Source organism: Salmo trutta, chromosome 10 (assembly GCF_901001165.1).
Source record: "Salmo trutta chromosome 10, fSalTru1.1, whole genome shotgun sequence".
In the NCBI taxonomy this organism is placed as follows: domain Eukaryota; kingdom Metazoa; phylum Chordata; class Actinopteri; order Salmoniformes; family Salmonidae; genus Salmo; species Salmo trutta.
This window is the reverse complement of record NC_042966.1, coordinates 39,933,985-39,950,083: the sequence shown is the minus strand read 5'-3', so window position 1 is coordinate 39,950,083 and position 16,099 is coordinate 39,933,985. Positions and strand designations below refer to the sequence as shown.

The 16,099-nt window shown below is 39.3% G+C and overlaps 1 protein-coding gene across 14 annotated transcripts in view; it reads left to right on the top strand.

Annotated features, from left to right (window-relative positions):
* Nucleotides 1-15,761, top strand: part of LOC115201715 (calcium-activated potassium channel subunit alpha-1) — a 192,796-nt gene extending 177,035 nt beyond the window's left edge. For 3 of the 14 annotated variants that reach the window (XM_029765547.1, XM_029765555.1, XM_029765550.1), the window contains 9 exons: nucleotides 1,557-1,749; nucleotides 3,704-3,820; nucleotides 4,174-4,269; nucleotides 8,440-8,570; nucleotides 10,656-10,850; nucleotides 11,737-11,864; nucleotides 12,112-12,333; nucleotides 12,499-12,500; nucleotides 14,570-15,761. In XM_029765547.1, the coding sequence (XP_029621407.1) occupies nucleotides 1,557-1,749; nucleotides 3,704-3,820; nucleotides 4,174-4,269; nucleotides 8,440-8,570; nucleotides 10,656-10,850; nucleotides 11,737-11,864; nucleotides 12,112-12,333; nucleotides 12,499-12,500; nucleotides 14,570-14,745 (1,260 nt within the window). In that variant the 3' untranslated portion in view covers nucleotides 14,746-15,761. Of the gene's footprint in view, nucleotides 1-1,556; nucleotides 1,750-3,703; nucleotides 3,833-4,173; nucleotides 4,270-8,439; nucleotides 8,571-10,655; nucleotides 10,851-11,736; nucleotides 11,865-12,111; nucleotides 12,334-12,498; nucleotides 12,501-12,653; nucleotides 12,712-13,623; nucleotides 13,644-14,569 lie in introns of those variants that run through there. The other 11 variants (XM_029765556.1, XM_029765560.1, XM_029765559.1 and 8 more) reach the window with 8 other exon arrangements.
* The last annotated feature ends 338 nt before the right edge of the window (nucleotides 15,762-16,099 follow it).

Below are 16,099 nucleotides of genomic sequence, written 5' to 3'. Positions count from 1 at the left end.
GTATATATAGTCTAGTGAGTGTGTATGGTGTGTGTATATATAGTCTAGTGAGTGTGTATATATAGTCTAGTGAGTGTGTATATATAGTCTAGTGAGTGTGTATATGGTGTGTATATATAGTCTAGTGAGTGTGTGTATATAGTCTAGTGAGTGTGTATATATAGTCTAGTGAGTGTGTATATGGTGTGTATATATAGTCTAGTGAGTGTGTATATGGTGTGTATATATAGTCTAGTGAGTGTGTGTATATAGTCTAGTGAGTGTGTATATATAGTCTAGTGAGTGTGTATATGGTGTGTATATATAGTCTAGTGAGTGTGTATGTGGTGTGTATATATAGTCTAGTAAGTGTGTATGTGGTGTGTATATATAGTCTAGTGAGTGTGTTTATAGTGTGTATATATAGTCTAGTGAGTGTGTTTATGGTGTGTATATATAGTCTAGTAAGTGTGCATATGGTGTGTATATATGGTCTAGTGAGTGTGTATATATAGTCTAGTGAGTGTGTATAAATAGTCTAGTGAGTGTATATAGTGTGTATATATAGTCTAGTGAGTGTGTATATAGTGTGTATATATGGTCTAGTGAGTGTGTATATAGTGTGTATATATAGTCTAGTGAGTGTGTGTATATAGTCTAGTGAGTGTGTATATATAGTCTAGTGAGTGTTTATAGTGTGTGTATATATAGTCTAGTGAGTGTGTATATAGTGTGTTTATAGTGTGTATATATAGTCTAGTGAGTGTGTGTGTATATAGTCTAGTGAGTGTGTATATATAGTCTAGTGAGTGTTTATAGTGTGTGTATATATAGTCTAGTGAGTGTGTATATATAGTCTAGTGAGTGTTTATAGTGTGTGTATATATAGTCTAGTGAGTGTGTATATATAGTCTAGTGAGTGTGTATATATAGTCTAGTGAGTGTTTATAGTGTGTGTATATATAGTCTAGTGAGTGTGTATATATAGTCTAGTGAGTGTATATATAGTCTAGTGAGTGTTTATAGTGTGTGTATATATAGTCTAGTGAGTGTATATATAGTCTAGTGAGTGTGTATATATAGTCTAGTGAGTGTTTATAGTGTGTGTATATATAGTCTAGTGAGTGTGTATATATAGTCTAGTGAGTGTATATATAGTCTAGTGAGTGTTTATAGTGTGTGTATATATAGTCTAGTGAGTGTATATATAGTCTAGTGAGTGTGTATATATAGTCTAGTGAGTGTTTATAGTGTGTGTATATATAGTCTAGTGAGTGTGCATATATAGTCTAGTGAGTGTGTATATATAGTCTAGTGAGTGTTTATAGTGTGTGTATATATAGTCTAGTGAGTGTGTATATATAGTCTAGTGAGTGTGTATATATAGTCTAGTGAGTGTTTATAGTGTGTATATATAGTCTAGTGAGTGTGTATATATAGTCTAGTGAGTGTGTATATATAGTCTAGTGAGTGTGTATATATAGTCTAGTGAGTGTGTATATATAGTCTAGTGAGTGTGTATATAGTCTAGTGAGTGTGTATATAATAACATTATGTTTGTTCATCTCCTGTCACAGGGCACACCATTAAGCCGGGCCGATCTGAGGGCCGTCAATATCAACCTCTGTGACATGTGCGTCATCCTGTCAGCCAATCAGAGCAATATTGACGACGCTTCACTGCAGGACAAGGAATGCATCCTGGCGTCACTCAACATCAAGTCTATGCAGTTTGACGACAGCATCGGGGTGTTGCAGGCTACCTCCCAAGGTAAGAAAGGATTTTAGGGTTAGGATCTAGGGTTACGTTTAGGGTTAGGGTTAAGGTTAGGTTTTCAGGTTAAGGTTAGTGGTTAGTGTGTGTGTGTGTGTGTGGACCTGTTTAACTCTTCTTGTGGGGACCAGAAATCCCTACAAGAATAGTAAACAAACAAAAATGTGACTAACTGGGGACATGTTGTAAGTCCCCACAAGATCTAATGCTATTTGTAGGGGTGTAGGGTTAAGGTTAACATTAGTGTTAGGGTAAGAATTACGTTTAGGGTTAGGAGTTAGGGTTAAGGTTAGGTTTTTGGGTTAAGGTTAGGGTTAAGGTTAACGTTAGGGTTAGGGGTAAGAGTACGTTTTAGGGCTAGGTTTAGGGTTAGGGGTTAGGGAAAATAGGATTTTGAATGGGACTGAATTGTGTGTCCCCACAAGGTTAGCTGTACAACACTGTGTGTGTGTGCGTACGTGTGTTTGACCTGATGTCAATGTGTTTGACAGGAATCCCTGGTGATGATTGTTCCTCAGGTTACAATGACTATGGCTACTTGTTGGTAATTGGCATTATCCTGGCATCATCCTGGCATCATCCTGGCATTATCCTGGCATCATCCTGGCATCATCCTGGCATCATCCTGGCATTATTCTCATCCTGGCATCATCCTGGCATCATCCTGGCATCATCCTGGCATCATCCTGGCATTATTCTCATCCTGGCATCATCCTGGCATCATCCTGGCATCATCCTGGCATCATCCTGGCATTATTCTCATCCTGGCATCATCCTGGCATCATACTGGCATTATCCTGGCATCATTCTGGCATCATCCTGGCATCATCCTGGCATTATTCTCATCCTGGCATCATCCTGGCATTATTCTGGCATCATCCTGGCATCATCCTGGCATTATCCTGGCATCACCCTGGCATTATTCTGGCATCATCCTGGCATCATCCTGGCATCATCCTGGCATTATCCGGGCATTATTCTGGCATCATCCTGGCATTATTCTGGCATCATCCTGGCATCATCCTGGCATTATCCTGGCATTATCCTGGCATTATTCTGGCATCATCCTGGCATTATTCTGGCATCATCCTGGCATTAAGCAAATTAAATTGTAGATTATTTTACACATTTGATTCTGATTATTATTTTGTAATCAATTTTACAATGATACAGTAAGTAATTTATGAATAATATATCAAACATTTCCTAACATCGTGTGAGGCGTAGAAGTGAAATGAGATGGGCTTCAATAATGGACTGTCATTCCTGTCCTGCCATTGAATGTAATACTTTAAGGGACCTCTTGACCTGGTTGTTCCTCTAATACTTGTATGACCTAGTGGTTTGGCATTGTCAGCAGCAAGTGACAGATGTCAAATCACAGGCCATGTATTATGCATACAGCATCACTAAATTCATGTTTTTACTTGTCAGTCTGGGGAGAGAAAAGGGATGTCAAGTCAATTTAAATTCACTCTCACGTCACTTGTTTTTGTTATTTCGTGGCTATGTTATGTATGTATGACACTTTTTCGCATTAGAAGATTTATTTTAGACTCCACTCAGACGGTGACACTTTGACGGAAACAAAATGAGCAACATGTAACATTTATATTGTGATATTTACGGATGGAGGCACCTCTCATGAATAAAGCTGAATTGACTCAACATTGTGTAATATTGGTTTACTACAAATGACTTGAATGTGACCAAGAATGGCTTAAATATATTATACCGTATTGATAAATCATCATATCAATTCCATTTTCCTTGTACTTCTATACTTTCTTTTGGAGAATAGATAAGTGCCTCATAACATGAATATGCTTTGTGGTAACATGTTACTGTAGGCCTCCGATCTATGCATTCATAAGGCCTTTATAACAGCTACATAAGGCATTATATCATCTGTCGTAGGCAGTCATCAGCATCTATGTATGTTTCCATGTAGGTTTCACCCTGCCAGGCATGGACAGGTCCTCTCCTGAAAACAGTCCAGTTCATGGGGGGTTGGTACGACAGGCTTCCATCACAACAGGAGCCAATGTCCCCATCATCACTGAACTAGGTATGTCAGCAGGTATGAATGAAATGTCACTCTGGCATTGTCCTTAAAGAGTGTGAAATGGGTGAAAAGTAAGGTTTCATGGAATTCTATACATATATTTTTGTATAGTTTTAGAGTGATGAGAAAACACCAAAATGAATTGCCTGATTGAGAATATTCAAGTTTTTCTAATCTAATGTGGTAATAATACGGATGTTTCAGGTTTTTAATAAACTAAACAGACCAGAATTCCTCAGTCAATGTATGCTTTCTAACACATTCTGAAGGTGATTTTCATGTTTTGAACCATTCATGGCTATTACATTTATCTAATCTTAACGTCGTAACTATTTCTCCCTAACACTTGTCTGTAGCACCGTTAGTAAAACCAGCAGGCAAAGTCCTACCTGTGATTTCATTCAGTCAGGATACAAGCAGTGGGATCAACATACACATAATAACAGAACTGGGTAAGAAGCCGCTGCCGCCGCCGAGCCGCCGAGCCGCCGCCTCGTCCTCCTCCAAAAAAGCTGTCTTTTGATTTCTCTGGCTGCCTGGTCTAAGAGGCTAAGGCTGCACCCCAAATGGAACCCTATTCCTTATGTAGTGCATTATGTAGGGAATAGGGTGTGATTTGGCATGTAACCCTAGTCTGGTTCATTCCCGGGGTATCACTTTGAGCAGATTGTACTCTGGGTTCTCTTGTTGGAATTGACTGTCTTGTTTTGGCCTATTTCTCTTTTCTGTGAATCACAAGGCCCTTTGATCCCAGTACAAGTCCTTGTGGCTGTTTCCTTAGAAGCACCTTAGTTCTGTTTCCATAGTAGCATCTCAGTTCTGTTTCCATAGTGGCATCTCAGTTCTGTTTCCATAGTAGCATCTCAGTTCTGTTTCAATAGTAGCATCTCAGTTCTGTTTCCATGGTAGCATCTTAGTTCTGTTTTCATACACTTAGAAATAATGGTATGCTTAGGGTACAGTATTGTTCCCTGTTGTACAAAAATATTAAAAACACATAATGTACCTTCAGGGGTACACGTATAATCTCAAATGGTACAGTTCGGTACCTTTTAGGGTACATGTGCGGATGAAGATTATAATTGTACATTTATGTATCCAATAATTTGAATATAAAGGTACAATAATCACACTCTCAACAAAAGGGGTACAGTGTGAAGGTACATTTCTGGGCGGCAGGAAGCCTAGTGGTTAGCGCCTTGGGCCAGTAAACTTGAAGGTTGCTAGTTCGATGTGCCCTTGAGCTAGGCACTTAACCCTAATTGCTCCTGTAAGTCACTCTGGATAAGACCGTCTGCTAAATTTCTAAAATATAAATGTTTCCCAGGGTACAAGCGTCGGGTACAATACAGAATGCTGTATTGGAACTAACGGCTTTGTCACTGGGGTGGTACCATAAAAGGCACATTTGTACCATAATTATTATAATATTTCCCAGAATGCTTTACTGCAGGTTGATTATATAATTGTTTTCAATATCTGTGTTTTTGCATGTAGTTTAATTGATTCATCAATCTTATGCTACACAAAGATAAAATAACATACATTTTTCTAAACTAATCCAATCAGTCTTTTTGCACCATTCCTGAAATGGTTGTCCAGTTTAGATGGCATAGGTAGTCTCCTCACAATGTTCCTATCCCTGGCAGTCTTTATGAATGCAGGTTGTGGGAGAATAAAAATTCCATCTGTTAGTTATCCTAATTTTGTCGCTGTTCAAATAGGAATTACACATCACATTACACACCCAGAATAATGACTTGCAGGTAAAAGTCTGGCAACTTTATACCACATTTCACAGGTTTTCCAGAAATCCCAGTTGGAAGATTCCTGGAAACGGGAGGGAATAAACAGGAAATCCTTCAACCAGGATTTGTTAAAAATCTGAGAATTTGGGGAAGGTTACCAGAATTTTGAAATCCTCTACTTGCAGGCCTGATGTGGCCTGTAAAACATTCATTTCAGTTCACTGTATTACGGTAAAATTAGGCCTCAAAATATGGCCTCATGAGATATGTAACAAACTGTCATAAAGAGTTTAAGTTGAATGAGATCATATGCCTAGGAACTCACTTGGTGAAGACCACAGGACTGAAAATGTACGAGTTCAAAAACCACGTCTCTTTCACTAACAAGTACAGCCATGGTGGTAACTCTACAATTTAGTCAAAGGCAAGGCATACCTGAAAATTATATCGGAGGCATGGCTTTCAGTTATCACAAAAAGCACAATTTTAATACACCAATGGTAATGTCTTATTCTCTTACCTTATTTAAATAAGTATGGCCTTGTAATTACATTTTTCAAAATAGTGAGAATGCTCGGTAGCAGGCATCTTAGTTCTGTTTCCATAGTAGCATCTTAGTTCTGTTTCCATAGTAGCATCTTAGTTCTGTTTCCATAGTATCATCTTAGTTCTGTTTCCATAGTAGCATCTTAGTTCTGTTTCCATAGTATCATCTTAGTTCTGTTTCCATAGTATCATCTTAGTTCTGTTTCCATAGTATCATCTTAGTTCTGTTTCCATAGTAGTTCTGTTTCCATAGTAGCATCTTAGTTCTGTTTCCATAGTAGCATCTTAGTTCTGTTTCCATAGTATCATCTTAGTTCTGTTTCCATAGTAACATCTTAGTTCTGTTTCCATAGTATCATCTTAGTTCTGTTTCCATAGTATCATCTTAGTTCTGTTTCCATAGTAGCATCTTAGTTCTGTTTCCATAGTAGCATTTTAGTTCTGTTTCCATAGTAGCATCTTAGTTCTGTTTCCATAGTATCATCTTAGTTCTGTTTCCATAGTAGCATCTTAGTTCTGTTTCCATAGTAGCATTTTAGTTCTGTTTCCATAGTAGCATCTTAGTTCTGTTTCCATAGTAGCATTTTAGGTCTGTTTCCATGGTAGCATTTTAGTTCTGTTTCCATAGTAGCATCTTGGATCTGTTTCCATAGTAGCATCTTAGTTCTGTTTCCATAGTAGCATTTTAGTTCTGTTTCCATAGTAGCATCTTAGTTCTGTTTCCATAGTAGCATCTCAGTTCTGTTTCCATAGTAGTTCTGTTTCCATAGTAGCATTTTAGTTCTGTTTCCATAGTAGCATTTTAGTTCTGTTTCCATAGTATCATCTTAGTTCTGTTTCCATAGTAGCATTTTAGTTCTGTTTCCATAGTAGCATCTTATGTCTGTTTCCATAGTAGCATTTTAGTTCTGTTTCCATAGTAACATCTCAGTTCTGTTTCCATAGTAGCATTTTAGTTCTGTTTCCATAGTATCATCTTAGTTCTGTTTCCATAGTAGCATCTTAGTTCTGTTTCCATAGTAGCATCTTAGTTCTGTTTCCATAGTAGCATTTTAGTTCTGTTTCCATAGTAGCATCTTAGTTCTGTTTCCATAGTATCATCTTAGTTCTGTTTCCATAGTAGCATCTTAGTTCTGTTTCCATAGTAGCATTTTAGTTCTGTTTCCATAGTAGCATCTTAGTTCTGTTTCCATAGTATCATCTTAGTTCTGTTTCCATAGTAGCATCTTAGTTCTGTTTCCATAGTAGCATTTTAGTTCTGTTTCCATAGTAGCATCTTAGTTCTGTTTCCATAGTAGCATTTTAGGTCTGTTTCCATGGTAGCATTTTAGTTCTGTTTCCATAGTAGCATCTTGGATCTGTTTCCATAGTAGCATCTTAGTTCTGTTTCCATAGTATTATCTTAGTACTTCACTGATCATATTCTCTTTTTCCATAGTAGCATCTTTGTTTTGTTGCCGTAGTATTATATTAGTTCTCTCTCCATAGTATCATCTATGTTCTGTTGCCATAGTATCATCTATGTTCTGTTGCCATAGTAGCATATTAGTTCTGCTTCATAATATCATCTTAGTTCTGTTTCCATAAGAGCATCTTAACTCTTAACTACTACTCTTAACTCACTTTTTAAAAGCTGTAGGTGTTTTTTGTGCTCAAAGATGTGTTTAAAAAAATATTTACATATTTACTTTTCAAATTAATATTTATAGCTGGACCTTTAGCTATATTTACTCTATTTACAACACAAAACAATGTCTTATTGGTGTTGTTGATACGGTTGAAGATTGCTTATGTTGAAATTCAAAGCTTAAGTCTTTTAATGTGCATGAAGTCATGAGTCCATGAATGGCCTGGGGATATGGGTTGTAATACTGTAGCTGACCACAAAGCCAACCAGAGACAATACTCGCACATACAATATGTTTGCTTCCATGGAGGATGCCTGTAAACATTTGATATCTTCTCCAAATAAACAAATGATTTGAATATCTACGTATTAAATCCCCTCTGACTCTCGTAACAATCCATATCCACAGCCATTGACTGTTTAAAGCAATCCCTCTGTGCCATCGGGCATTGTGTACGTTCTATGACTGAATCTGTGATGCTTCAGAATCGCTGTTTTACGTGAATAATGTCTCCAGATTACAGCTGTGTGTAAAACTATATGTTATGCATGATAACTATTTCCTGCGGTATGGTTGAGCTGTTGATCAGACGGAGTTATAGTGTACCGTATGTTGAACAGCCTGACTTTCATGCTATGCTAACAACACTGTAGTATCATACACATCAATAAGTCCGTATTTTAATGTCTTCCCCCACCAGTGAACGACTCCAATGTTCAGTTCCTGGACCAGGATGATGACGATGACCCTGACACAGAGTTGTACCTCACTCAGCCCTTCGCCTGTGGGACGGCTTTCGCAGTCAGTGTGCTGGATTCCCTGATGAGTGCTGTAAGACATGCACTTAACTACACAGAGCTGAAGGCTTTTTCAAATCAAATCAACATTTAAAAAAAAAAAATTCCCACGTACACATGGTTAGCAGATGTTATTTGCGAGTGTAGCGAAATGCTATAACGTTTGGCTCCCCTGAGAGATTGCCTATATAGGCTTTAGCAAGGTGGGCTCACACAGCATTGTGGCTTGCCAGAGACAGACCCCAAGTGGCGCGGTTTCAGACCCCAAGAGGCGCGGTTTCAGACCCCAAGAGGCGCGGTTTCAGACGCGGTTTCAGACCCCAAGAGGCGCGGTTTCAGACCCCAAGAGGCACGGTTTCAGACCCCAAGAGGCACGGTTTCAGACCCCAGTTGGTAACACAAAGAGCTTGTGGTTTCCAGATTTTATACTGTAAATGCTCAACAAAAGAAATCGGTTACTAGGAATGGGAAACTATAGATGTTACGGTAACACTTTATTTTAAGGCCTTTAGTGTGTCTTATAAGTGTGTATGTACGTAGCTTATAAGGCCTTTATTATGTCTTATAAGTGTGAATATATGTAGCTTATAAGGCCTTTATTATGTGTGTATGTACGTAGCTTATAAGGCCTTTATTATGTCTTATAAGTGTGAATATACGTAGCTTATAAGGCCTTTATTATGTGTGTATGTACGTAGCTTATAAGGCCTTTATTATGTCTTATAAGTGTGAATATACGTAGCTTATAAGGCCTTTATGTCTTACAAGTGTGTATGTACGTAGCTTATAAGGCCTTTATTATGTCTTATAAGTGTGTATGTAGGTAGCTTATAAGGCCTTTATTATGTCTTGTTTGTTTAATGAGGTTATTAAGCATTACATTTCAACTTGAATGTTGGTTGTATGACATACTGTATATGAGGGGAGGCGGGCCCCTTTCTGTCCAATGACGTCATTTCTGGAAAAAAGTTTTGCAAGTAAAAATATGGTCACACTTTAGAACAGGGAACACATATAGCGGTACTATGCCCTTACTAGTCCCACATTGAGACAGCTTACTAACAGCCTGTTTCTTGTGTAACTTGCTCTTTATTAACTAGTAATAAGCATTTATTGTAACTAACAATGAGGTTATTAAGGATTGACCAGTAATAGACATGACTTATGTTTGAACACTAATATATGGCTTATAAGACATAATAAAGGCCTTATAAGCTATGTACACACACACTTATAAAATGTAATAAAGGCCTTATAAGCTACTTATATACACACTTATAATCAACACATTTGTGTCTAATATGTGTACCTTCAAGTGTTACTGATGTTACTGACTAAAAGGTCTCTACACAGACATCATCAAACCAAGAAAGGTCTTAATGGAATCCCGTTGGTACAATAACATTATGTCCCAGTGGTTAAAAAAAACCTCCAGGAAGGCATACAAGAAAGCCTGGCACTTTACCTGGTACGATGGCTTCATCTGTCTATCTTTCACTTTGACTGAGGCTGGAACAGAAGCTGCCTGTAAGTGTGTTTCGGTGTAGACAAAGGTCATGTTACCTAATAGACAAGGCTCATCCGTCATTCTACTCTGGAGCCCTGACAGGGAACATGTTCCTGTGTAGAACAAGCAAAGACAGACAGACAGGCAGGCAGACAAGCAGACACGCAGGCAAGTAGACACAGACAGACAGACAGACAGACAGACAGACAGACAGACAGACAGACAGACAGACAGACAGACAGACAGACAGACAGACAGACAGACAGACCAGAGAAAGAAGAAGACCTGAACATGTTCACTAAATCTACAGTGTTGTAATGAACTAACACAGGGTCGTTACATACTACTGTCCCTTCTCTATCCAAACCCTGTCTTCTTACCAGCCCTAAGAGTACCTCAACAGCATGAATATGTTTAGAAACAAGTCACTGTGGCTCTGTCTGGCGGTAGAGAGAGCGAGAGAGCAAGAGAGAGAGAGAATGGAGAGAATAACCTCCAGTAATTGGAATTTCTTCAGGCCTAGATAGCTGGCTGCATGTCATGGATTCATGCTTAACAATCTCTCCCTCTTGCTCACTCTCTCTCTCCCTCTCTTCTCCTTCATCGTTTCAGACATACTTCAATGATAATATCCTCACCCTGATCCGGACGCTGGTAACAGGGGGGGCCACTCCGGAGCTGGAGGGTCTGTTGGCGGAGGAGAACGCATTACGAGGAGGCTACAGCACGCCGCAGACCCTCGCTAACCGGGACAGGTGTCGTGTGGCACAGCTAGCCTTGTACGACGGGCCTTTCGCTGACTTGGGGGTAAGTGACTGGTTGTGTTTTGTCACCTCTGCTTGCAGTACAGAAAAGTCTTTCAGGGCTGTTTACTCACTGAGGTCATTAGGGGAGAACAAGGCATGTAGAGGAAGCTGAATGATATGTCCTGGCCTCTATGGTTGTAGAGGAAGCTGAATGATATATCATGGCCTCTGTGGTTGTAGAGGAAGCTGAATGATATGTCCTGGCCTCTGTGGTTGTAGAGGAAACTGAATGATATATCCTGGCCTCTGTGGTTGTAGAGGAAGCTGAATGATATGTCCTGGCCTCTGTGGTTGTAGAGGAAGCTGAATGATATGTCCTGGCCTCTGTGGTTGTAGAGGAAACTGAATGATATATCCTGGCCTCTGTGGTTGTAGAGGAAGCTGAATGATATGTCCTGGCCTCTATGGTTGTAGAGGAAGCTGAATGATATGTCCTGGCCTCTGTGGTTGTAGAGGAAGCTGAATGATATGTCCTGGCCTCTGGGGTTGTAGAGGAAGCTGAATGATATGTCCTGGCCTCTGTGGTTGTAGAGGAAGCTGAATGATATATCCTGGCCTCTGTGGTTGTAGAGGAAGCTGAATGATATATCCTGGCCTCTGTGGTTGTAGAGGAAGCTGAATGATATGTCCTGGCCTCTGTGGTATGCTGAACCATACATATCCAATAGATCCAGTGTATGTAATGAAATGTGAGGCTCATTTTCAGAGACTACGGTTATGTCAATGTGGATGGACATAAATCTACAGTAGTTTCCAGAAAAATCACAAAAGGTATTCCACAAGACTCCATTTTATTCACAATTTATATTAATTATATAGGGACAATCTGTGAGTTAAAACATCTAATCTAAACTTAACTTTAAACTTTTTGCTTCTCTGTCTTCCAGGATGGTGGTTGCTACGGTGACTTGTTTTGTAAAGCGTTAAAAACATACAACATGCTTTGCTTCGGAATATACCGATTGAGGGACGCCCATCTAAACACACAAAGTCATACAAGTCAATGCACTAAACGGTGAGTACGTTAGGAGGTGAGTTACTGTCGGCACACTGTCCACTAGAATAACTGTAGATGGCTCATTTTGATACATTTGGATAAATCGATAACTTCATATTGATTACTGTATCGACATTTGCCCGGCCAACATTGTAAATAAGAATTTTGTTCGTAACTGACATGCCTGCTAATATAAAGGACTACATGAAAAGATGATCTCTCTCTCTCTCTTTTTCTTTCTCTCGCTGCCCGCTCTGCTCTCCAGATATGTAATAACCAACCCACCGTATGGTTTTGAGCTGGTGCCATCAGACCTGATCTTCTGCCTGATGCAGTTTGACCACAACGCGGGTCAGTCCCAGGCCAGCCTCACCCATAGCTCCCACTCCTCCCATTCGTCCAGCAAAAAGAGCTCCTCCGTCCATTCTATCCCCGCCACCAACCGCACCAACCGCGCCAAGAGCAGGGACTCACGGGATAAACAAAAGTATGTGGTTCCTCTAAAGATGACTGCGTCCCAAATGGCAAACCCTATTTTCTATTTAGTACACTACCTTTGCCCAGAGCCCTATGTGATCTGGTCAAAAGTAGTGCACAACAAAGAAAATAGGGATGCCATTTTTTTTTTCTCTCTGATTGCTCTATAACAGAGAAGTCAAAATGGCAGATAGATCACCTCATCTCGATGACAGCAGAATATAATGCAGAATAACACACAAACATTAATGTAATCTCTAAACAAGGAACTATTAATAATAATTTGTGTTGTCTCCTTGAGAAAACTGAAGTTTAAGTATGGGTTTCCAGGATATCTTGAACGTTTACTGAGGTTGCTGCGTGAATACTACTGTGGTTAGTATTGTAGGTGAGACTACACATAGACTTCCAAGCTTGTTTTTGTTTATCCTGTATTTCTTTTAATCACGTTTATTTTAGTATTTTTTTTTTAAAAGAGAATGCTAATATTAGATAGATTTTGGAATGGAACTTGCATGCTTTTCATAAATTTTTTGGATTTACAGCGAAATCAAAGAAAGTGTTATGCATAGCATGGACAACTCTCAGAATGCTTTGGAAACAATCATGGACATTCTGTATTTGATTTGCACATGTATACACATATAGTGTACATGCTGTAACATCAATGTATACAATTTAAAGCAGCAAAATGAGTTGAAGCCATGTTACTATGTACACTTTGGGTGTATTCAGAACATGAGCAACTTTTTGATGGGATGCGAGTTAACGCTAGCTTGCTTGCCCGATGCTAGTACTTTCCAAACCAGGCTAGTAGAACATTTAAAAAATATCGCATGGCGCAGATTTTGGACCTGAATGCACCCAGTCCAGTCTACTATCCCAGCCAGCCAGTGTTATTAGACATATGGTTTTAACATGTATGGTTATAGGCCACCCATTCCCCCTGAAGTCAGTCTTCTTATCAACTGTATGCAAGAATGTCCTCTGTGTTGTCTTAGGAATTCAACATTCTCTGTGTTGATCTCACCAACCCCCCCTAATTAAATACACTTGTATTTAGAATTCCATTCCCAGACATTTCTTATTACTGTAACTCAACCATAGTCTCTTGCATATTGCTAATTATCTTTATGGAGTCAGATAAACATTTTAATAGACTAATTGCTTAGTCTTATTACGATTATGTAAGATATATATGTGTATATATATAATATACTTTATATATCCAATATTACTACACTACATGGTGGCTATTTGTCTCACGTAGCTTATGCTTCTTTTTCTAAAATGCAACAAGGATGAATAGAGTGGGCCAAGGTATGGACGCGATGAATATGCATGAAGTAGAAAACGCAAAGAAACTTCTGGTGTTTCTGATATAGCTGACTCACCCAACAGTATCCCAGACCTGCATGACTATAAGCTCATCGTCAGTCCCTCTGTAATACTACAGGATGGATTCTTTTATACAACCACACCAAATGGTTTGATGCCACTTTGATCTGTTTTCAGACAAATAATACTACAAACAAACTAGAATAAATGATTTCAGCCATTCTATATCTTTCTACACCAACCACCATATGTTTCTGTGAAAATACTCTTGTTAGGACAATGTTGTTGAATAAATCATTGAATAATTTATTATATACAGTGCGGATAACAAATCAATTGTCAGCTTATCTTGTATTTGTAATTGGATCCTCACAAGGCAGGTTACATCAAGCCAAAGAGTGAATCCCCTCGTATAATAAAACACAAAGGATATTAGAATGATTTCAAACCCTTGAATAAAACTGTATTGATCGATTATGGGTCCATTTCAAACTTCTCCAGATTACCCAGAGCTGTATACACTGATTGTTTCTCTTTTTGTTCTATGACAGTACAATATGAGATATTTGTGTTGCATGACCGCTGACCAATACAACAGCATGGTGGACTACTGTATAAAAAAAAAAAGAGCTTGCATTGTTCACTAGCTGACGTTAGGCAATGGGTCCTATTCAGAGTAAATCATACTTATTTGGAATGCTGATGATAGTAATCACTTTGAAAGCAGTGATTACGTCCCAAATGGCACCATATTATATAGTGCACTTCGTTTGACCAGACCGCTATGGACACTGGTCAAAAGAAGTGCACTGCATAAGGAGCAGGGGGCCATTTGGAGTGGAACCAGTAACATCCACAAACCATTAACTGTTTGATTCCCCCCCCCCCCCCCCCCCATTGTTTCTCAGAAAAGACATGCTTTACAGATGAGCCTGAGAACGCAGCCTACCCCAGGAAGTCGCACTGTAGTCACACAGCCAACCACCAGGTCATCCACCAGGTCAACCACCAGGTTAACAAGAACCCTTACAAATCCACCAACAACCTCATCCCATCCATCAGAGAGGTGGTGGACGAATACTGAACTACAGAACCCTATGTTGACACCTACAGTAGAACCCACCTGGAGAACACCTGGAACTAGAACCCAAGAACAGCTAGAACCCACCCACAGAACACCTCGAACTAGAACCCCAAAACAGCTAGAACCCACTTACAGAACACCTGGAACTAGAACCCAAGAACAGCTAGGACCCACCTACAGAACACCTGCAACTAGAACCCAAGAACAGCTAGAACCCACCTACAGAACACCTGGAACTGGAACCCAAGAACAGCTAGGACCCACCTACAGAACACCTGGAACTACAACCCAAGAACAGCTAGAACCCACCTACAGAACACCTGATACTAGAACCCCAAAACAGCTAGAACCCACCTACAGAACACCTGATACTAGAACCCCAAAACAGCTAGAACCCACCTACAGAACACCTGGAACTAGAACCCAAGAACAGCTAGGACCCACCTACAGAACACCTGGAATTAGAACCCAAGAACAGCTAGAACTCACCTGGAGAACACCTGGAACTAGAACCCAAGAACAGCTAGAACCCACCTAGAGAACACATGAAACTTCACCCTGATCCAGTGGAACTGGAATCTGAAGAACACTTTAAAGCTAGAATCCTTAGTTGCTACATCAATTTATGGACTTATAAATGAATGATCAAAACATCAATGCTGCATAATAAACCTCATGGAAAAGTGCATATGTACAGTAGCTACAGTAACATCATATCAACAGGCTTTTTGACATGTTTTATACATATGAATATATAAATGAAGTAATATACATATAAATACAATCAGATGTCAATGAAATGTTCAGTCAGTCACTAACGCTAACACTCAGCCATGTAGTTTGCACAGGCAGTTCCTTAGTGACCAGACTCCATCAGTTACCCATTTTGGAGAATGAGGGTCGCTTCAGTCAGAGTAGCAAAGCAACGCAATGCAAGATAACATATGATGAAACATTATAATAGAATGTTTTCAAACTGGACTGATTGTTTGCCAATAAAAACCATATACATTGTTGACTTTCATTTGTACAGTGATATTTCAAGACTGACACGTATCGACTGACGTATCCAGTATTGGGAAGTCATACTGTTTGCTTCCATGGGTTTTTGGCAAACCTGGTAAGATCCAAAAGAAAACAAAGGCATATGATATAACGGTCTTTTCTGTTAAACGCAGTCCCACATCAGTTATATTATTAGCGGATTGTTTGTGGATCGTCATTGGATGAGAGTAAAGTCACCATCTATATTTGTGGTTGATAGGCAGAGTTCATGTCAGAATGGTACATGCTATTGTATTGGCCCCAGCCTTATTTCGATTGGCCAGTTTGTTTGTGTGACAGTATGATTGCT